The sequence below is a fragment of the Myotis lucifugus genome, unplaced genomic scaffold (assembly GCF_000147115.1).
Source record: "Myotis lucifugus unplaced genomic scaffold, Myoluc2.0 scaffold_7, whole genome shotgun sequence".
Lineage (NCBI taxonomy): Eukaryota > Metazoa > Chordata > Mammalia > Chiroptera > Vespertilionidae > Myotis > Myotis lucifugus.
Window position 1 is genome coordinate 10,529,810 of NW_005871055.1, and position 23,649 is coordinate 10,553,458.

The following is a 23,649-nucleotide window of genomic DNA, read 5'->3' on the forward strand; positions in this document are numbered from 1 at the left end:
TGGAATGTGGCGCTATCTTGTGAAAGCAGATTGTACAAAAGCAAACTGAGCAAAGTTAGTTATCTCTAAAAGTTAATTATAGTGTTAGTTCTTGGAGCCATTGAGTCAAGGGACAACATTCCCAGAGCCAATGAGTCAATGGAAAAGCAATTAAAGCAATTTTTGCGGTTCTGGTCCTCAGGCACAGGAGAATAACCTTTGTAATGTGGGCTGGCAACATAATGGGGTGATTTATGTGAGTTTCCAGGTCTCAATCTGGAAACTGAGGTAACTACCCTATTGTTAAAGCAAGCAGGTGTACAGAAGCCAGGATAGCAGGGTTAAAATTTAAACAACAGTTTTTACCCGAGATGAATGTTACTGTGCTTCATTGCTTCAACTAGACATGGAAGAACCTTAAACAGTAATGAAATGCAACAACAGAGGCTATTAATGCCAGGTACCACATGAGTCTTTTATACTTATTCACCAATGACTTAGCTATTGCTTCTGTGCTAGTGTCTCTCACATCTTAATTTTCAGCTCAAGTCTTGCTCCTGGACTTCAAGTAGGTAGTTCAATCCTTGACAGCCCTAACTGGATCATCCCTAAACTCTGCAAGTGCAAATGAAGTCAACATTGTCTTCCATAAAACTCACTTATTGATGAATGGCACGCAGCACCCTACTTCTAATCAGCCCCCAACTCCAGAGGCTTCTTTTTTAAAAAAAATATATTTTATTCATTTTTTACAGACAGGAAGGGAGAGGGATAGAGAGTTAGAAACATCGATCAGCTGCCTCCTGCACGCCCCCTACTGGGGATGTGCCCGCAACCAAGGTACATGCCCTTGACTGGAATCGAACCCAGGACCTTTCAGTCCGCAGGCCGATGCTCTGTCCACTGAGCCAAACCGGTTAGGGCATGGGCTTTTTCTTTTTAAATGCTCTAATATGTATCCTCTGTCTTCTAGGCCTCATCCTTTTTTGTCTGGTTTACTACCTACAGCATTATCCTGGTTACTTCATGGTAATGAGGCTTATTCCAGGTGTTAAGGGCAGAAAAAATAATTTTCCTCCCACATTTCTAACTTCTGCTGGACTAATAATCAAATTAACAGGAGAAAATGACCAAATTTATTATATATATACATAAGAATTAAAAATATGAATGCACATTGGTCAGTTGAGCCTTATATGCCCTTCTGGACAAAGGAGAAGGAAGGGTCTGGGACTTCAAAAGGAAAGTAGGCAATTCACAGGTTGATGAGAAAGAGCACACATGGAAATCAAACAAACAAACTTGCTTGGATCCTTCCTGTCTGCCACAGTTAATTCACAGATGCTGAGGGGAATATGCTGAAGTTTCCTTCCTGAAGCAGGTTTATCTGAATTCCTTGAGGCAGGTAAAGGGGGAGGGTCAAAGGTTCTTTCTGAGTCTTTTGTTTCTGAAAAATAACCAGCTTAAAATATTCAGTATCTCAAAAGGCATATTTTGGGGTGACAAACTCTAGTCCCCTTCACAGGCTTCTCCCAAACAAATAAAATTATGGTTTTGTGACTGGCTGCTTATCCTCCAGCAGCTCCCCATTGTCCTCAAAGTAAAATCCAGACTCTTCAGCAGGGCATAGAAAGCCCTAAGTGGCCTAGGTGGCCCCCTGCCTGCTGCTTTGTCCAGCTTGATTCTCATTGTTACCACCTTGCCCCCTCCCTGCTTGCTTTTTCCTCCCTGTGCTCATGTGCTGCTCCCTCTGATAGAAACATGCTACCTCTCCCTCTCCCCCTTTCCTCTGGTAAGTGCCTCCTTATCCTTTATTTCCGACACCATCACCTCTGGGAAGCTTTCTCTAACATTTCCTAGCCCAGGCCATGTAGGCTTCTGAGCTGAGGGCTGTCTGGAAGGAAGATATACCCATTCTAGTTAAGATTGTAGCTTAGAAAGGCACTGGATTCAGTTACTTAGAGGGAGTTGGGGTGGAATGGGAAATAGCGTGGTAATATCACTCCCTTTCTTATTTCTTTAGGGATGAAATAGATGCTGGAGCTGTAGAATAAAGGCTGTGTAGTACCTTCCCATTATCCTACCCAGCACAGTATAAAGATATTTTGGTGTCAGCCCAGTTTCTTTGCTGCCATGTCTGCACAAGGCCCCTGTGCAGATGTAATTAGAGAACTTCCTGTTGTTGGTGGACAGATGGGAGGTGAGTGACTGTAGAGAGGGTTTTTTTTAAAAAAAATCTTTATTGTTGAAAGTATTACATATGTTCCATTTTCCCCCCCATTGACCCCTTCTAGCCTGCCCCAGGCTTTCACTGCCCTATTGTCTGTGCCCACGAGTTATGCATATATTCATACAAGTTCTTTGGTTGATCTCTTCCCACCACCCATCCACCCCCGCCTTCCCTCTGAGATTTGACAGTCTGTTCTATGCTTCTATGTCTCTGGATCTATTTTGCTCATCTGTTTATTTTGTTCATTAGATTCCACAGATGAGTGAGATCATGTGATACTTGTCTTTCTCTGACTGGCTTATTTCGCTTAGCATAATGCTCTCCAGGGACCTCCATGCTGTCTAGAGAGGGATTTTTGACTGATTCTTTTGATCTGTCACAAACAATGAGCACCACTTTTGGACATGGTGAGGGGCTTGGCCCTGGGTAGATGCCAAGTATGATAAAATGTGATTCCTTCTCTGATTTTATTTAGAGCTCAGTGAAAGAGCAAACCAGCTCTGATCATAGTGGAGATTTGATAAATGCTATAATTTATCTATTTTTACCTTGAAAAAAAGGGAAAATTTTTTAGGTTTAAGGAATAATATTTAAGGCTAATACTTAAAAGTAATTTTTTACCTGTTGAAATGTAGTCAGCTGGGTACAACACAATAAGATTATGCTGTTTTCAAAATAGCCCAGCCACTGAACTGACAGGCCTTTTGGGGCTTACCTTGCCTTCCTGATTTTGAGGTTAGCATTGCTTCTCTTTCCCAACGCTTTCAGTGTTTGTTTCTGGGTAGTGTTGAGAGCTTGAGGGAGAGGATGAGGCAGAGAGAAGATAACAGGACCCCACAAGGTGGGCAGTGCATTGTATGTGGTCCTGTCAGGCTTTGTGTGTGGGGTGAATGTAGTTGCCCTGCATTTCAGCATGGTCATGCATTTTTCTTCTCTAATACACTGACCTCTACTGGCTTAACTATGACTCTTAATCACAGCTGTGTTTTTTTCTGAAATTTCTTTTAAGGAAAAAGATTTTCACTCATTATTAAAAGCTTTTTGTTTTGCTTTTTAAATATGATTTTAAGAAAAATTAATTTAGGCTTTGTATAGTGGAATTTACATTTATCTAGGTAATTCCAGCCATCCCAATTGCATATTTGACCGCTTGGATGCAATACCTTTTTTCTTTTTAAAATTGCCATTATACATCTACAGTTAAGGGAACAGATACTTTTCTTTAAATTTTTATAGATTGTAAAATTTATCAATTGTTCTAATATTGTTTTAATGTTGGTGTAAGGAAGGTAGTATACTTATTTATTTTATTTTTATTTTTTAAAGAGATTCTTTTCTTTTTTAAAAATTGGTTTGAGAGAGAGAGAGAGAGCGAGAGAGACATTAATCAGTTGCCTCCCACACATACCCCGACCAGATTTTAAACCCACAACTTGGGTATGTGCCCTGACTGGGAATTGAACCACCCACCTCTTGGTGTGTGGGACTATGCTCCAACCAACTGAGCTACACTGGCCAGGAAAGAAGAGCACCGAATTTAAAATGTAACTAGTGAGCATCACTAGTTAGGGCAAATTGCTTAAGTTCTCTGGGCCTTAGATTTTCACCTCTAAAGGATAATTTCTGTTTCATAGGGCTATTTGAAGAATGAAATGTACAGGCAAAGTGTTTTGGGGCTATTTCTATAGAAAAAATTTTAGTATTATTAAAATTTAAAAATTAATATTATCTTGCCACTCTTTGACTTATATAACTATTTTTAAAAAATCTTAAAGCAGCACTGGCCAGGTGACTGAGTTGGTTGGAGTGTTCTCCTGTGTACACAAAAAGGTGGGGAGTTCGATTCCTGGTCAGGGCACATACCTAGATTCTGGGTTTGATCCCCGGTAGGGGGGCATACAGAGGCAACTGAATGTTTCTCTATATATATTAAAAAGAAAGAAAGAAAGAAAAAATCAATGGAAACATCTTTAAGTGAGGATTAAGAAAAAAATTAAAACAAACCTGCACTAGTTATATTTATGTGTACTTTTTTTAAAAAAAATAATATGGAATGCTTTACAAATTTGTGTGTCATCCTTGAGCACGGGCTGTGCTAATATTCTTTGTATGGTTTCAATTTTAGTATATGTGCTGTGGAAGCAAGCACGAGGCGTACTTTCTTTACTGGGATTTTTAGAAACACTAATGTATATTTTAGTATATTTATATACACTAATATATAGGGTGTCCCAAAAAATGTATACACACTGTATAGCTCAATTGATGTTTGTTTCTTTCTTTTCAGATTTAACCAATTGGAATTAATTATTTGAAGTTTGTATACATTTTTTGGGATACTCTGTACATAAGACATATATTTATATGTACAGTTACAAATTTATGATATTGAGATATATATATATAAATATCATAAATTTGTAGCTGTAGATCATTTGAATGGCAATTACATGTGGAGCTATGTGCACATAGATTGTTATACTTCTGTAATGTTAGTTGAATCAATGCTCATCTTTCAGATGCAGAAATTATAAGGTGATATGTATCCTATATCATGTATATCATGTATGTCACATGTCATATATATATATATATATATATATATATATATATATATATATATATCACCTTGTAATTTAACTGCTGTAAAGGAGGAAGAAGAGAATGGATTTGATGTAAGCAACCAGCAGTCTCTGCTACCTTGGACTAACCCCTATTTTTATTCATCCAACAAATATTTTTCATATATTTTCCATATTCCATACACTCTGCCAGGCTCTGGGTAGACAATCTTTATCCTCATACTTATTTTCTAGTGGGAGAATCAGATAATAATTATGTTTACATGCATGTAGATCACATAACAGATCGTGGCCAGTGTAATGAAGGAAATAAATGAAATAGGTAATGCCATCCCTCCAGAGTCATTGCTTCCTGACCCTTATGCCCTTCTTCTACCTTCCCTACATGGCCTTACATAGATATATAATAGCTCACAGCTTTTATCTCTAATCGCTTTAATGATATGTCTACTTACCTGTCCACATAGAACTCCTGCACAATGCCTCAGCACATGTTAATGAAATGCATAAAGGAATGGATAAATAATTTACAGGACACCTTTATAGATTGAGTGTAAAATCCCTTATATCAAGGATTAAAGTGTTCAATATGTTGACAAAGCAGGAAAGGTATTGGAACTTGAATTTTCCCACGCTATGGTTGATTAATTCATTTTTAAACAATAGTGATGATAATGACAATGATATTTGTTGGCAATTATTGAATGCTTGCTATGTGCCAAGCACTCTGTCAAGAACTTTACATTTAATCTTCACAACTACTTCACATAATAGGTTGTAATTATAATTTTCATTAATTAGGAACTCAGTCAAAGACACTTCCAACATAAATGTTAAAGAGTGAACTAATGACTCTCACCCATAATCTAGTCTTTTTCCAGGATCTCTCATCTCAGTGAATGACAGCATCATCCGTGTAGTTGGAAAACCCCAAAACCTAAGGAAAGACACTCCTTTCCTTCAACTTCTCTATCAGTTAACATTTATTCAGATCCTGGTAACAAAATCCACCTAACAGTGGCTTAAAGTAAAAAGAGATAAAATCATCTCAGAAACAAGTCCAAAGTTAATCTAAAGGATGTTTGATCAGTGTTGTAATTGAGGCCTGGTTCTTTCTGGCTTTCATCTCTGCCATCTTCAGTACATTGGCTTTTGTCAAGCTTGTTGTCACATGATTGAAAATGATTTCCTCAATTTTAGGCAAAGTCTTTATTGATTATTTTTTTAAAAAAATTTTATTGTGCTGAAATTTATAACAACATACAGTTAAACACTTTAAAGTGATAATTCATCTTGATGTTTAGTGCATGCATTCATAGTGTTGTGCAACCACCAGCTCTCTAGTTTAAAAACTTTTCATCACCCCAGAAGAACACTCCATTACCCATTAAGTAATCACTCCCCATTCACCCCTACCTTCATCCCTTGGCAACCTCTAAACTGCTCTCTGTACCTATGGATTTGTCAATTCAGGATGTTTCATATTAAAGGAATCATCCAATATGTGATTTTAAAAAAAATCTGGCTTCTTTTATTTAGCATAATGTTTTTGAGATTCATCGAAATTTAACATATATCAGTACTTCATTCTTTTGAATGGTTAATATACATACATATATATATACACTAGAGGTCTGGTGCATGAATTCAGTGGGGTCCCTTGGCCTGGCCTGTGGACATCCCCCAAGGGGTCCTGGATTGCGAGAGGGTGTAGGCCAGACCGAGGGACCCTACCGGTGCATGATTGGGGCCGGGGAGGGGCTGCAGGAGGGCTCCAGGGCATGTCTTGCCCATCTGGCCCAGTCCCGATTGGCTGGACCCCAGCAGCAAGCTAACCTACAGATCATAGTGTCTGCCCCCTGCTGGTCAGTTCATGTCATAGTTACCAGTCGAACGGTAGAACAGTCACTTAGGCTTTTATATATAGATGTTGTGTTTTTATTTTCTTTTATCTCAAAGTATGTTCTAGTTTTCCTAATGAGTCCTCTTTTATTCATTAGTTGTTTAAGGTTATGATGTTTAATTTCTACATATTTGTGATTTTTCCAGTTTCCCTCATTGATTATAATGTTTCATTTATTTATGGTTGGAGAGGATATTTTGTATGATTTCATTATTTTGAAGTATATTGAGAATTGTTTTATGGCTTAACATATGGCCTGTTCTGGAGAATGCTGCATGTGCACTTCAGAAAAAAAGTGTGTTCTGCTTTCATTGGGTGGAATGTTCTCTATGTCTCTTATGTCTGGGTGGTTTATAGTCAAATCATCTATTTCCTTTTTGATCTTCTGTCTAGATGTTCTATTCATTATTGAAAGTGGTGTATTGAAGTATCCAATTACTATTGAAGAACTGTTGATTTCTAATTTCAATTTGTCAATGTTTACTTGATACCATTTTTGACTCTGTTTTTTGGCACATATATTTACAATTATAGTAGCTTCTTGATGAATTGGACCTTTTGTCAATACACAGTGTCCTCCTTTATCTCTTGTAACAATTTTTGACTTAAAAACATTTTGTGTGTTATTAGGATAGCTCCTTTAGCTTTCTTGTATTTTACATCTTTAAAAAATTTTATTAAATTATTAGGGTGACATTTATTAATAAAATTATAGGTTTCATATGTACAATTCTATAATCCATCATCTGTATGTTTTAGTTCACCACCCCAAGTCAAGCCTCCTTCCATACCATTTATCACCTCTTTACCCTCTTATACCTCCTCCCACTACTCTTCCTCTGGTAATCACCATACTTGTCTATGCCTATGTGTTTTTTTTCTTTGCTTAATCCGTTCACCTTTTTCACCCAATCCCCAACTGCCCTTCCCTCTGACAGCTGTCATTCTGTTCTCTGTATCTATGAGTCTGTTTCTAATTTATTTTGTTCATTAGATTCCACATATAAATGAAATCACATGCTTCTTGTAATTCTCTGAGTAGCTTATTTCACTTAGCATACTTTCCAGGTCTATCCACACTGTCGTAAAAGGTAAGATTTCATTCTTGTGTTTTTTGTGTGTTTTTTTTGCAGTTGAGTAGTATTCCATTATGTAAATATACCACAGGTTTTTTTTATCCACACCTCTATTCATGGACACTTGGGCGGCTCCCAAATCTTGGCGATTGGAAAAAATGCTGCTATGAATATAGGGGTGCATATATTCTTTTGAATTAGTGTTTTGGGTTTCTTTGGATATAGTCCCAGAAGTGGAATTGCTGAGGCTGAGTTATATTTCTGTGTGTTAATCCTCACTGAGGATATTTTTCATTGATTCTTAGAAAGAGTGGAAGGGAGGAGGGACAGAGAGAGATAAACATTGATGTGAGAGGGACACATCGATTGGTTGCCTCCTGCATATGCCCCTACTCTGGCCAGGGATCAAGGCTACAACTGAGGTACGTGCCCTTGACCGGAATCAAACCCGGGACCCTTTAGTACGCATGCTGATGCCCTACCCACTGAGCCAAATCGGCTAGGGTGGCAATTCAATTTTTAATTATTTGACTTAACTCCATACTGCTTTCTATAGTGGCTGCATCAATCTGCATCCCCAGCAACAGTGCACGACGCTTTCCTTTTCTCCACATCCTTGCCAACACTTGTTTGTTGATTTATTGATGATGCCATTTGGACAGGAGTGAAGTGATATTTCCATTGTTTTTAATTTGCATATCTCTGATGATTAATGATGTTGAGCATCCTTTCATAAATCTATTGGCCATCTGTATGTCCTCTTTGGACAAGTGTCTATTCTGATCCTTTGCTTATTTCTTAATTGGATTTTTTTATTTTATTGTCGAGTTTTATAAGTTCTTTGCAAATTTTGGATATTAAGCCCTTATCAGATGTCAGCAAATATGTTCTCCCATTCAGTGGTTTGTCTTTTCATTTTGTTGGTGGTTTCCTTTGCTGTGCAAAAACAGTTTAGTTTGATGTAGTCCCATTAAAAAAACTTTTTTTGTTTTCCTTGCCTGAGGCAAGATATCAGAAAAAATATTGCTAGGAGAAATGTCCGAGATTTTACTGCCTGTTTTCTTCTAGTATTTTTATGGTTTTGAATCTAACACTTAGGTCTTTAATACATTTTGAGTTTATTCTTGTGTATGGTGTAAGAGGATGGTCTAGTTTCTTTCTTTCTTTCTTTTTTTTTTTGCACCTATCTATCTAATTTTCCCAACACCATTTATTGAATAGACGGTCTTTACTCCATTGTATGTTTTTCCTTCTTTGTCAAATATTAATTGACTATAAAGGCATGGGTTTATTTCTGGGCTCTCTGTTCTGATCCATTAATCTATATGCCTATTTTTATGTCAGTACCATGCTGTTTTAAATACTATGGACTTGTAGTATAGTTTAATATCGGGTAACATGATACCTCCAAATCTGATCTTTTTTCTTAAGACTACTGTGGCTATTTGGGGTCTATTATGGTCCATATAAAGTTTTGGAATATGTGTTCTAGTTCTGTGAAATATGCTATTGGTATCTGGATAGGAATTGCACTGAATCTGTAGATTGCTTTGGATAGTATGGACATTTTAATGATATTAATTCTTCCTATCCATAAACATGGTATATGCTTTCACTTATTTGTATCTTCTTCAGTTTCCTTTTTTATTATCTTACTAGAGGCCCGGTGCACAAAAATTTGTGCACTCGGGGGGCGGGGGGTCCCCCAGCCCGGCCTGTGCCCTCTCGCAGTCTGGGACCCCTCGGGAGATTACGACCTGCTGGGTTAGGCCTGCTCCCGAGTGGCAGAGGGCAGGCCCAATCCCTAGGTGCAGCCCCTGGTCAGGCTCAGAGCAGGGCCGATTGGGGAGTTGGGGCGCTGCCCCGTCATGCACAGAGCAGGGCGGATCAGGAGGTTGCGATGCCACCCTCAGTCACGCTCAGGGTAGGGCCGATTGGGGGGTTGGGGCACCGTCCCCTGTCACACTCAAGGCAGGGTCGATGGGGATGTTGCGGCGCCACCCCCTGTCATGCACAGAGCAGGGCCGATCAGGGGGTTGGGGCGCTGCCCCCTGTCACTCACAGAGCAGGGCCCATCAGGGGGGTTGGGGCTCCGTACCCTGTCACACACAAAGCAGGGTCGATCAGGGGGTTGGGGAGCTCCCCCCTGTCACGCACAGAGCAGGGCCGATCAGGGGGTTGAGGAGCTCCCCCCTGTCACTCACAGAGTAGGGCCGATAGGGGAGCTGGGGCACCGCCCCCTGTCACACACAGAGCAGGGCCGATAGGGGAGTTGGGGCACCGCCCCCTGTCACACACAGAGCAGGGCGGATCAGGGGGGTTGGGGCACTGCACCCTGTCACACTCAGGGCAGGGCCAATGGGGAGGTTATGGCTCTACCCTGTCACAGAGCAGGGCCCGTGGGGGGAGGGGGGGTGTTGGTGCGCCGCACCCTGTCAAACACAGAGCCACAGGGCAATCAGGGGATTGGGGTGCTCCCCCCTGTCACACACAGAGCTGCAGGGCAATCAGGGGATTGGGGAGCTCCCCCCTATCAGGCACAGAGCAGGGCTGATCAGGGGGTTGGGGCGCCTTCCCCTGTCACGAACAAAGCAGGGCGGATAGAGAGGTTGTGGCCCCGCCCCCTGTCACACACAGAGCCGCAGGGCGATCAGGGGGTTTGGGCGCTGCCCCCCTGTCAGGCTGATTCCGGTGCCGGGAGCCTCGCCGCTCCGCTGATCCCAGTGCTGGGAGGCATATTACCCTTTTATTATATAGGATAGAGGCCTGGTGCATGGGTGGGGGCCGGCTGGTTTGCCCTGAAGGGTGTCCTGGATCAGGGTGGGGGTCCCCACTGGGGTGCCTGGCCAGTCTGGGTGAGGGGCTGAGGGCTGTTTTCCGGAAGTGGGTGACTGAAGCTCCCAACCGCTCCTTTTTTTCTTTTCTTTTCTTTTTTTTTTATTCTGGGCCAGCTTTAGCTCTGAGGCCTCGCTGCTGAAAACATCGATACAATGTTGCAGTCAGGCTGGCTGATCCCGGCTGAATGAAAGCCGGTTTCTGGGGGTTTTGTTTAGCTTCTTATTTGCAACATAGTACATAGTTGCTTAGAGTTCCAGCTGAGAGGCCGGCAGCGGCAGGCAGGGAACGTTGGAGTCCGCAGTCACTGAAGCAAGCAAGCCTCCCTGCTCGCTTCAGTGCATGGCTGCCGGCCGCCATCTTGGCTGACAGTTAATTTGCATAAGGATATGCTGATTAGCCAATGGGAAGGGTAGCGGCCGTACGCTAATTACCATGTTTCTCTTTTATTAGTGTAGACTAGAGGCCTGGTGCAAAGATTCATGCACCAGTGGGGTAACTTGGCCTGGCCTGTGCCCTCTCGCAATTCCCGCAGGCCCGATCCAGACAGGAGGAAGCCCAATTCTGTGCATTCAGCGTCTGTCCCCTGGTGGTCAGTGTGCATCATAGTGACCGGTTGCTGGTCGTTTGGTTGTTCAGTCGCCTAGGCTTTTATATGTATAGATAGTTTTCCCAGTACTGATCTTTTACCTTCTTGGTTAAAATTTTCCATGGTATTTTTTTTTAAAGCAATTGTGAATGGGATTATTTTCTTAGGTTCCCTTTCTGACTATTCATTATTGATGTATAAAAATGCAATTAATTTCTGAATATTTATTTTATATGCTACTTTACTGAATTCATTTATCATTTCTAGTAATTTTTGGTGGAATTGTTAGGGTTCTCTATATGAAGTATCATGTTATCTGCAAATATTGACAGTTTTACTTCTTTCTGTCCAATTTGGATGCCACACCGGCTAGGGCTCTCCTTTAGTTTTAAATGATATTTTTGAGGGAGAATATAGTCTTGTTTGTAGGTTCTTGTTTTTCATCACTTTGAATATTTTATGCTAATCACTTCAGGCCTGAAATGTTTCTATTAAGAAATTATATGACAGTCTTATGGGAGCTCCCTTGTAGGTAACTGTCTTTCTCTCATGGTTTTTAAAATTTTCTTTTTGTCTTTAATCTTTGACATTTTAATTATGATGTGTCTTGGTTTGGGCTCTTTGGGTTTATCTTGTTTGGGACTCTCTGCACTTCCTGAACTTGTGTGTCTTTTTCCTTCAACCAGTTAAGGACATTTTCAGTCATTATTTCTTCAAATAAGTTCTCAGTTCCTTACTCTCTCTGTTTTCCTTCTGTAACCCTATGATGCAGATGTTGTTGTGCTTCATATACTTCCAATGGTCCTTTAAACTATCCTCATTATTTTCAACTAGAGGCCCGGTGCATGAAATTCGTGCACGGGTGGGGGCTCCCCTCAGCCCAGCCTGCACCCTATCCAATCTGGGATCCCTTGGGGGATGTCCGACTGCCGGTTTAGGACATTCCTTTCACAATCCTGGACCGCTGGCTCCTAATTACTCACGTGCCTGCCTGGTTGCCCTAACTGCCTCCCCCTGCCAGCCTGATCGCCCCTCACTGCCTCTGTGTGCCAGGCTGATCACCTCCAACTGCCCCCCCCCCCACCGGCCTAGTCGCTCCTCACTGCCCCCCCTGCCAGCCTGGTCGACCCTAACTGCCTCCCGCTGATGGCCAGGTCGCCCCCAACTGCCCCCCCCACTGGCCTAGTTGCCCCTCACTGCCCCCCCCGCCAGCCTAATTGCCCCCAACTTCCCCCCCGCTGGCCTGGTCACCCCCAACTGCACCCCCACCCCCCCCGCCCGCCAGCCTGGTTGCCCCTAACTGCCCCTTCCCCGCTGGCCTGGTCGCCTCTTACTGCCCCCCCTGCCGGCCTGGTCGCCCCACATAGTCTGTTGTTCAGTCGTTTGGTCGTCCCTCACTAACCCACCTGCCGGCCTGGTCATAGGCGACCATCTTGTGAGGGTGTGAGGGTTAATTTACATATTACCTCTTTATTATATAGGATTCTTTTTTTATTTTGCTTTTCCAATTGGGTGTTTTTTTCTACCTTGTATTCCAAATCACTGATTCAATCCTCTGCTTCATGCAGCCTAGTGTATTCTTGATATCAGATATTTTATTCTTCATTTTTTTCTGGTTCTTTTTAAAAAAATGTTTTCTATGCCCTTTTCCATGCTCTCGTGGTTCTCACTAAGTCCTTGAGCATCCTTATAACCCTTAGTTTGAACACTGTATCTGATTAATTGCTTGCCTCCTTTTCATTTAGCTCTTTTTCTGGAGAGTTCTGTTCTTTTCATTTGGCAAGTGTTTCTTTGTCTCTGTGTTTTGGCTGCCTCTTTGTGTTTGTTTCTATGTAGTAATTAGATCTGCTATGACTCCCAGTGTGTCGTGGGTTGCCGTATATCGTAAGTGTCCTGTGGTACGTAATGGTGCAGTCCCATTGATCACTTGAGTTGAGTGCTCTAGGAATGTCTCTCGTGTGGCTTATATGGCCCCTCCTATTGTAATTGAGTGTTGATTGCTATTTGCCAGTTCCTGCATGGGGTTGACCCCTAGGCTGGCTTTGTGTGAGGCTCAACCCCAACCACGGCATGCAAGCTGCTCTGCAGGTCTTGACATCATGAAGCAGAATTCACTGCAACAGAGTTTGGTGTCTGGTGAGATCTCCTTTTGGATATGCTGTTTGTGAAGTTATTGGATGCTGCTCTGATGCTGTCTGAAATTGGTAACTGCGTGTGTTCTTTCTGGGTGTCTTAGGAAGGACTCTGGTGCAGGCCAATGTCAGATGCTGTCTGAGCTTGGCCCTCAGAAACCTGTTTGGAACTACAAAGTGGTCCATAGTTTGTGGCTGCCTTTGCTTGGCTTGCGTGCATTTTCAAAGGACCAAGTACACACAAATGCTTTTTTTTTCTAATACTGGGTCCAGGGGCAGATCAGCAAAAGTCCCAAGGCACCCTGATATCCACATCCACCTGCCTCCACCTGCCAGCTGCTTGTTAGGCTCAGTCAATGAAAAGAGCCTCTGGCTGAATGGGGAGGATGGTGCTAGTGGGTCTCCTATGAGGGAGAGGTGCTAGTCAGGCTTCTGGAGAGGTGGTGCGTGTGGTCCTGGCCCCAGAGCCTTATGACTCAGTTGTTTTTTTTAAATAAATCTTTATTGTTCAGATTATTACAGTTGTTACCCTTTTTTCCCCCCATAGCTCCTCTCCACCCAGTTCCACCCCACCCTCTGCCCTTACCCCCCCACTGTCCTCATCCATATGTGTACACTTTTTGTTGCCAGGTCAAAGGTCATACACATTGAAAATGTAGCTATTTCCATCCGTGACGTGTCCCTGTGTTCGGAAAGGTCTCTCACGACTTTTTCACGCTCTACTCAGAAAGGGTATGGAGACACGTAACGGCTTTTTAAAATAATGTGTCCTCTTATGTTTAAAATGAGGATTTCGTTACCAAAAGTGAGGAGAAAGCAACACTACAGCTGCTCTCACCCCTCTCGCCCTTTGTGTGATAGTTGTGCTTGAGGCTGTGTGCTGGTTGGTGGCTTGTTGACGAAGCCGTCTGGGCGGCTTGCGTGGTTTCGCCGGCTTCCCAGGGGCCGTCGCAGCCTCGCAGGGGCCGTCTCAGCCTCATAGGGACCATCTCAGCCTCACAGGGGCCGTCTCAGCCTCACCGGGACCGTTTCAGCCTCACAGGAACCGTCTCAGCCTCACAGGGGCCGTCTCAGCCTCACTGGGACCGTCTCAGCCTCACAGGGAACATCTCAGCCTCACTGGGACCGTCTCAGCCTCACTGGGGCCGTTTCAGTCTCACTGGGACCGTCTCAGCCTCACAGGGACCGTCTCAGCCTCACTGGGGCTGACTCAGCCTCACAGTGGCCGTCTCAGCCTCACTGGGACCGTCTCAGCCTCACATGACTCAGTCTTTCCTGGACTTTGTCCCACCTTGGCTGGGTGAAACCAACTAAAATTTGGGTGGGTGGAGCCTCCAGACCTCAGAGCTGGAGTCTCCTGGAAGCCAAGGAGGGTGGTTCTATTGGATATCCTGTGAGGGGAAAGCTCCAGTCAGCTTCATGAGAAAGGAGGTAATGGCCCCTTCTCCAAAGCCAGACAACTCTGTCACTGACACCCCCTGCATCTGCCCAGACCTCTACAACCTGGCCAAGGCAGCTGACTCCTCAGCAGGGCCTAAGCTCTACAGGGTGGGTTGAGAGGGAGTCTAGAGTGTGAGTCTAGTTGCTTTCCCCTAGCTGGTGCCACATGGAGGGGAGTCCTCCACCCCAGAAAGATGGCATCTGTGGTATGGAAAAATGACTCAGCACAGGGATTTCTGGGGTCTGTCCCTCCCGCTCCCTCTCCAGAGCCACAAACCCCATACTCTCCTCAGGCCTTCTAGTCCATTTCACCCTCTCTCCACCAGAGTCCAAGGTGAGTGACTGCACAAAATTATGTGTGTTGGCCCTTTAAGAGAGTGCCTGTGTCTGCAGCTGACTTTAATGCTCCCTGGTAGACAGAAATACCACTGCTTTTCACAGCCAGATATTATATGGGTGACTCTTCCTGGCTCCGGTGCTCTGAGCTGGGAAGCCCAGTTTCTGATTTAGGCCCCACTCTTCTCAGGGAAACCTCCCACAGCTGAGATATCTGTCTGGAACCTCAGCTGCTGCCTGTGGGAGCAGAGCCAGCCATTTCTCATTTCTGCTTTTCCTACCAGTCTCGATGTGTCTTCTTCAGTAAATCCTTGGTTGTAAGACTCCTCTTCAGCTAGTTTTCAGTTAGTTATTCAGGATGACTGTTCTTTAATTTAGTTGTAATTCCAGTTTCATCCTGGAGGAGGTGAGTGTAGCTTCGACCTAGTCCACCACCATCTTGAAATCCTCCACCAATGATTTCTTTCTTTCTTTTTTCCCTTTCCTTTTCTTTTATATATATACTAGAGGCCCGGTGCATGAAATTCCTGCATTTGGGGGGGGGGATTCCTCAGCATGGCCTGTGCCCTCTTCCAGTCCGGGAGTCCTCTGGGGATGTCCGACTGATGGCTTAGGCCTGCTCCCCCTAGTGCTGCCTTGGGGGCGGGAGAGGCTCCTGCCACCGCCGCTGCGCTTGCCAGCCGTGAGCCCGGCTTCTGGCTAAGCAGTGCTCCCCCTGTGGGATCAAGCTGAAACCGGCTCTCTGACATCCCCCGAGGGGTCCTGGAGTGAGAGAGGATGGAGGCCAGGCCGAGAGACCCCTCCGGTGCATGATTGGGGTCAGGGAGAGACGTGGGAGATTGGCCAGTAGGGGAGGGACCCTGGGAGGGCTCCAGGGCGTGTCTAGCCCATCTCGCTCAGTCATAATTGGCTGGACCCCAGCAGCAAGCTAACCTACCAGTCATAGCATCTGCCCCCTGGTGGTCAATGCATGTCATATCGACTGGTCGAGCGGTCCACTGTCTGTCTCCTGGTGGTCAGTGCATATCATAGCCAGTGGTTGAGAGGCCTTAGCATATCATTAGCATGTTATGCTTTGATTGGTTGAATGGACAACCAGTCGCCTGGACACTTAGCATATTAGGCTTTTATTATATAGGATATGCTGTTGTTGTTAATCCTCACCTGAGGATATTTTTCCATTGATTTTTAGAGAGCATGGAAGAGAGAGGGAAAGACAGAGAGAAATATCTATGTGAGAGAAACACATTGATTGGTTGCCTCCTGCACGAGCCCCAACCAGGGCCTAGGCCAGGGAGGAGCCTGCAACCACGGTAGGTGCCCTTGACCAGAATCCAACCCGGGACCCTTTGGTCCACAGGCTGATGCTCTATCCACTGAACTGGCTAAGGCTGATTTCTTAAAGGAAAGAAAGGTTTTCTCTCCATTTAAAATTTAAAAAGGGTCGAACGACCCTTTCACAGGGGTCGCCTAAGACCATCGGAATACACATATATAATTACATATCATTTTTGTGATTAATCACTATGCTTTAATTATGTTCAATTTGTAACAATGAAATTGGGGGTCACCACAACATGAAGAACTGTATTAAAGGGTCGGGGCATTAGGAAGGTTGAGAACCACTGATTTAAATTCTTTTGACAGACATTGCCTGGGGCCCTTCAGCCCTTCTGGATTCAAACAATGGCCAGTCTCTTCTCTAGTCTTTCAGTGAACTGCCAGCAAATCACAACACACATCCCCAAATTTTGTGAGGGCAGGGTTCCCACCTTGGTATCAGCAAACCACTCTGAATATGGGCCACTGTCCCCACAACTGCCTGCTACAGGAATAGTGCATGCATGATGGTAGCTGCTAGCAAAACATGAAGTTCACTGACATACCAGCTTTTTACTTCATCAAGCATTCCCTTGTGTCCTGCTAGTATGTAACTAGACTTTAGAGTTTTTTGTTTGTTTTGTTCTTAAATATATTTTTATTGATTTTAGAGAGAAAGGGAGAGGGGGGAGAGAGACAGAAACATCAATGATTAGAGAGAATCACAATTGGCTGGCTCCTTCATGCCCCACACTGGGATCGAACCTGCAACCCAGACATGTGCCCTGACCAGGAATCGAACCATGACTTCCTGGTTCATAGGTCGAAGCTTAACTACTGAGTTATGCCAGCCGGGCTAGACTTTAGAGTATTAAAATAGTGATTCTGACAGTTCTTGCCAGCTCAACAGTTGATTTGGTGTAGGGTCTGATTCCTGGAGCTTCCCCATATTTATGATGTTACTCCTGCGTTCATTCTTGTTGAGGGAATCTCCATATTAAAATGTAATGGCATATATTATAAAAGTAATTTAAATGAGGACTGATATGTGTATAAATAGTATATGTATCAAATAACTTCTTATAAATTTCTTACCATTATGCCAGTCCTTCTCACAAATTAGGATAATTGACCAGAAGGATGGGATTTTGTAAGTATCTGTATTGTTACTATATATCACTACACTATATCTTGTGTTCATGCAGAGATAATGACATTTATTTTGTCTGTAGTCAATCTAGTCTTTTTCCTAATATTTCTTATGGGACCTACTGAATAATTGGGTAAAAATCCAAAGTATTTAAAACTTAGTCTATGTAGTATGAAGACTTAAGTAGTTTGTTTAGGTAGTGTTCAACTCTCTGAGGAAAATATGTTCTTTCTTTGTCTTATTTTTATCCTGGATGATTTAAGAGTATGGAGTGGAGGTGTGACATATATAATCTACTAGCAGTGGGGAACTGCTCATTTTCTTTGATGTCTGCTACTTTCTGTGGTCTATGGAGCACTGTCCCTTTACCTCTTAGTGTGTTTGCCTTGCCAACTTATGCATATGATGTCATGGCTCATGTAACTCATGGTGGGGCCACTGGTCAGAGCCCAATAGCCCACTCTTGACTACTTCTTTCTTTCTTTTGCTCCTCCTCTCTGAGCTCTCTATCTGGCCAGCTGGCCTGGAATGTCACTCATAGTCTTTGCTACGGGATTTCATTGTTTCATGGTGGGCCCAATAACTGGCCCTTTAACTCAGGAAATGTGATTCTCAGAGCTTACGATTGCCAGACCATGCTTGGAAGAACTGTCTCTCAAGACAGTGGCCTGGCCTGGCCTGGCCTGGCCGGTAAGACTATGGATTTACTATGTAATCCTTCTCTGTGTGTCAGATACTGCATATTGCTTCATTTTATCTCCTTGCATTTCTTTCAGTAGTAAAACCTAGTAGCTCCCAGGCACATGAATGTTTCCAGCAGACTAGGGGGAAAAATCATAAACACGGAGAGGCAAAACAATAACAAAAATAATAATAATTTTCATTATCACCATTACATGTGCTCATATAGACATATATGGGGATAGTTCAAGAGTCATATATAATTCTTGATGTATACAAGCCTTAAATGTAGGATCTTTAGAGAGGCATATGTGGTGTATATGCATATATGTGTATATATATATTTTATATAGTTAAGGTATATATTATGTATAGTTAAGATATGTTTCATATAAAATATGTCTATGTGTGTATAATGAACAGGTTTGGTTTCTATCAAAATTTTCCTATGACTAAAAATACTTATTTTAAAACACATTTTCTTTTGTTGCAGGACAGTTCGTGTATGGTTAAAGAGGGATAGTGGACAATATTGGCCAAGCATATATCATGTGATGCCTTGTAAGTATCTGGATTTCTGTCTAAAAAACTAAACATTGACCTCAATTCCCTTCTTTCTGAGATTATCTTCTCTGTATTTTCTTCTTGAGTAGTGATGCCTGAGGTTCTGATTATCAATGGAAAGTACTATAGTAAATCACTTTAGATTTTCTAAAGCTCTCAGTATGTAAAATAAGAAATTTGTTCTGAAATTGATTATATATGCATAGTTTCTGAATGAGATTAGTGGAAGGACTACAGCATATAGACTGATTACAGCAGTCTCACTCTGTTCTGTGACATTTTGTTTAACTTTTTCATAAAGTACTTCCTTAGACAATTCAAAATTTTGTCCAGTGATTATATTTGTGAAATAAATTTGTCCTTGCATTGTTGTTATGTTATTTATTAAAATTCAGGACATTCAACATTGAACATTCAGTTCTTAAAAGAATTTGCTTCAGATTGAAACAATCTAAATGGAAGTCAACCTCATTTCCCCAAGATCTTACATGAGAAATATGTCCTTACACTGATAAATAGCAAATCTTTCAAATATACTTTAAAAAAAAGATATGACTGATTCTTAGATTCTTACACTGCCAACATTCCCTTTAGGGAGAGAAGACCTAGCTCTCCAAAATAGGAACTTTCTTTTCAGTTAGTATTTTATCATTAAAATTAATGAAGTTTGGGCATCATAGTCTATGTTTGCTTTAGTGTAAAACCATTATTTACATTTTCCATCAGTTATATTAGTAAACATTTCCCTTATTCCCCTCTTTCAAATATTAATTAAAATTGACATCCTAGAAAAATCCCTCAGATTTGCTGTTTGGGCTCATATACCCTCTGGCTTGCTACAGTTTGCACCTTTTTTTCGTGATACAAGTATCCCAGTTTGAGAACTATATGCCATAAAAAAAAAATAACTAAAATAAATTCATGCTAAATTGTAGATGTGATTATGTTTGTGCCTCTGGCAAAAGAATGCTGTAATAACATAAATAACAATTTGCCTGATTATGAACAAATGAATTATTAAGAATGTAATGGCCTTCTGTGACTTTTGAAATTATCTTTGAGGTTTTATGTGTCTCTAGAATTTTGTGTTATAACCACGGAGCTGAACCCTATATTAGTGAAGAAGAAACTTCTTATAATTCTGAGTACTTACATTTGTCCCTTACCTATTGTACCTCCAGCAGACACCATTATATGCAAAGGCGATAATGGGGACTTAGGTATATGGAAAGGGAAATGAATTCTCTGATTGATTTTTTCTTGATTTTTAAATGGTATGAACCAGTCTGATCAGTGGTCTTGCTTTTTTATCAGACTTGTTACAACATCTCACTGAAAGAGTTGGGGAAGGTCTATAATCCAAAAAATTGAAGTTGATCCCAGAGACTGGTCACTTCCTTGACTGCAAAGGCAGAGGAGAGGCAGACCTGGGCAGAATAGTGAGGGCTTGGGATAGCAAGCAAGAAATGTACTTGAGATAAACATTAATAGGAACTTCATGATGACACAGGATCCTAAGCAATAACTTACAGAACCCCTTCCCATATACACATTCATACACATTTAAGTGTCATTCTCTGATGCTCTCTTTATTTGAATATCACTGAGAATACAGAAGAAACCTTGAGTTGCATTTTCATCATTTATTAAGTTATCTGCCAAAATGACTAAAAGGCTGCTGTAGCTTCTGCACCTGGCATAGGTGCTCAATAAATAAATACTATTGAAGACTTGAATCTGTTAATAAAGATGCGTTTCCCTGAGAACATTATCGTAATTTTCATAATGACTGAGCACGGTCTTTGACAAGAAGGACCCTCTAATTATTTGCATACTTTACCTATGGTGTTCTAGTATAAGGAGTAAAAAGGGATTACTTGGACATTAAAATGGAGCCCGTAGACCAGCAGCATCAGGATCACCTGAGTACTTACTAGAAATGCAAATATTGAGTTTCAGTCCTGATCTTCTGAATCAGAATCTGTGTTCTAAAAAGATCTCTAGCATCTTACAGTTTGAGAAGATTGTCTTGTGGCAATTTACACATTTATATGAATGCATGTAAAGCCTCAGGCATATGTGGTGTTGATTTGTAAATACCTAGGTAAAAGTATACATCCTAGTCAAACATTTACTGTGCATCTACTATATATAGACCATCAAGCTAGGTGCCAGGGTTTGCAGATGAACAACGCATACATATGGTCAAGATGTGTCTGTAATCTTTTATTGTTGGATGGTTCCGCTACCATGGAGAGATAAAATAACAAAAGGCTGTGTTCTTCATAATTGGTCAGAAATTTGCTTTTATGTCCCTAGGAATCATATGCATTTAGATAACATAGTCACTGATGTCTGAGCAAGAATTTAAGTTTTGTTTAACTTGAGAGAGGCAGAATTTTATTGCATAAGGATATATGCTACATTTTTGGTTAATTAGAAAACCTGAAATAGTTTTTAATTTCCAACAAGTTGTTTTGCAATCCTTTCTTTTTAAAGGTGTTTTTGTCAATATTATCCTTAAATGACAGGTATGTGGTATTAGTTATAAAGTAAGTGAAAAGGTACAGTATATCTGGAGGCTCTAATATTGACACCACTTGGTGGACATGACCACATTTTGTGTTTATAGTGGTATCCAAATTCCAAATAAAACAAAATATCTTGTACATATAATAATGGCTTATTTGTCCATTAAAACACCTTTTCAACATAGTATTTGTCATGTTCTGGGTAGGATACTAATGTTGTGTAGCACTGAGAATTTGAAGTTTAATGGAAGGAAACAGAAGGCATTAGATGAGAAAGAATGACTACTGAAGGCTAAATTTGATGGCAGTGAGTGAGCCTAAAAGGCAGTGTGATAAGGCTGAGTGAACTTGTGGGAGTGGAAGACAAAAGAAAGATAAGTAAACTCATCATGATAACAAACACAGCTACTGCTTTGGGAATGTCCTCATACCCTGTCTTTTCTGTGGAACTTCCATGTCCTCTGTAGGAGGGAGCCAGGAGAAACCAGACTTGCCTGGTTAAGGCTGTTTGCCCCTGAGTCAATCTGATTTTCCCAGGAATTTAGAATTTCAAGTAGGAAATGCTAGTCTCAGTGTAGGCTGGTCCCTTGAGCTGGGAACATGTATACCCTAGAGCTGTGAGGCATTTGTGTACTTGAAGAAGCAATGAAAGTTGATTTGCTTAAAAGAAAGTGTGAACAAGGAAGGAAGGAAGGACTACTTGGTTCACAGGGAGATAATCCTGAGCCAGTGATGCTGAAGGTTTTCCTCATCATCCTCCTAACCCCCAGAAACCTGGCTTGGCTTCTTCCTTTGAGTTCAAGAGATACTCCCTCTCTTACTGGATATGCCCATTTGCACTTAAGTTCTCTCCAGTGTGTTTCTGTTTCTTGTAACTGCAGGAATGTGACAGCCTAGCCCTGATTGGAATTAGTGTACCTCCTCCCCGCTGTTCAGTTTCTCTTGGATCTCTGTGATTCTTAGAGAGAAAGGACTGAGCCATGTCCCTGTTTCTGTCACTGTGGTGTTAAGCTGAAAATAGGCTGGGAAAAGTGAGGGCAAGGAAAGAACAGCAGAAAGAAATATTTATCCTATTTCTCTTAATTTCTGTGGGTAGTCCATTCAGCAGATTTAAAATGTTTCTTCTGTACTAAACACCATGAATATGGTGGTTAAATATGGCAGATGATTCCTGTCTTCATGGTGGGGAAGGCAGACCTAAAATAAGTACCACCTATGATTCATGGTGAGTGTTAATACATGGGAAGTAGGCATAATGAAAACATGGTCACAAAAATTCCATTTTAAACCCCTGCTGTCTTTAGAGAATTTGGGTAACTGATTACTTGTTTTGTAGTTTCCTAAAAGCTGATTTTTATGGATGGGTGAGAAGTAAGAGCATTTCCTTATAGAATATTCTTTCAAAAAGTAATGTCATCAATAAAGATAAATTTTAAAAAATAATACCCTCTTGCCTAGCCGGTGTAGTTGAGTGACTCATGCACCAAGAAGTCGACAGTTCGATTCCGGGTCAGGGCACATGCCCTGGTTGTGGGCTCAATCCCAGGTGGAGAGCGTGCAGAAGGCAACCAGTCGGTGTTTAATATCCTCTTGGCATATCTCACATAGTACCTACTTATTTCCTATGACAATATCAAGTTACAATCTACTCAACTGGGACCTGCCTGGGTTTGGAAACCAGAAAGGGGCCTTCATAACGGTACAGAGTTGAAGTTTCAGTTGTGTCCATTTGTGTGATTATTTGTTTCAGGCATCTAATAAATAGCATTTCAATCACCACATTGCATCACACTACAAAGGAAAAAACACACATACACATGAAAAGCACAGGCATTTCTATTTTCATGGTTGGGATATTTTAGATTTACTTTACCAACTAGGTCAGACGAATGAATGAAGGAGAGAGATCTCAAGCAGGAGCCAGGGTGGCAGGTGTTTGAGATTTTTCTTACTCTATTAAAGTATTGGGTATCATGTCTGGGCCTTTGTTGCCAACTTTTCCCCTTGGGCACAGAGAATAGGTAAAACAACTTGTCTGCCAGTGATGTAGTGAATAGGAAGTTAAGAGGGGCAAAGCCTCAGGACTAGGGTGTGTTGGATAATAGGTAAACCTCTGTGGGTTCTGTTGCTGCCAGGACAGGCAGGTGGAATTTACTTTGGCTCCTAAGTGTTTATAACTTTGCTCCCAAAGCAAAACAGAAGACAGTTTTTCAAAGATTAATTACAGATAAAAGGCACACCTAACAGCCATCAAATGACCTCTTGTTATATTTCCAGCTTTTTTCCGTGGCCTGAGGGGAT

General features: G+C 41.9%; 1 protein-coding gene and 1 non-coding gene across 4 annotated transcripts in view; one reads left to right on the forward strand and one right to left on the reverse strand.

The window, feature by feature from the left end:
• WDFY2 (WD repeat and FYVE domain containing 2) overlaps positions 1-23,649 on the forward strand; it is a 223,281-nt gene that overhangs the window by 68,507 nt on the left and 131,125 nt on the right. For all 3 annotated transcript variants that reach the window (XM_006083563.3, XM_014449351.2, XM_023748796.1), the window contains one exon: positions 18,747-18,814. In XM_006083563.3, coding sequence (XP_006083625.1) covers positions 18,747-18,814 — 68 coding nt within the window. The remainder of the gene's footprint in view (positions 1-18,746; positions 18,815-23,649) is intronic.
• Positions 4,252-4,358, reverse strand: LOC111824669. The gene has a single exon (XR_002827761.1). It is a non-coding gene; the product is annotated as a U6 spliceosomal RNA (small nuclear RNA).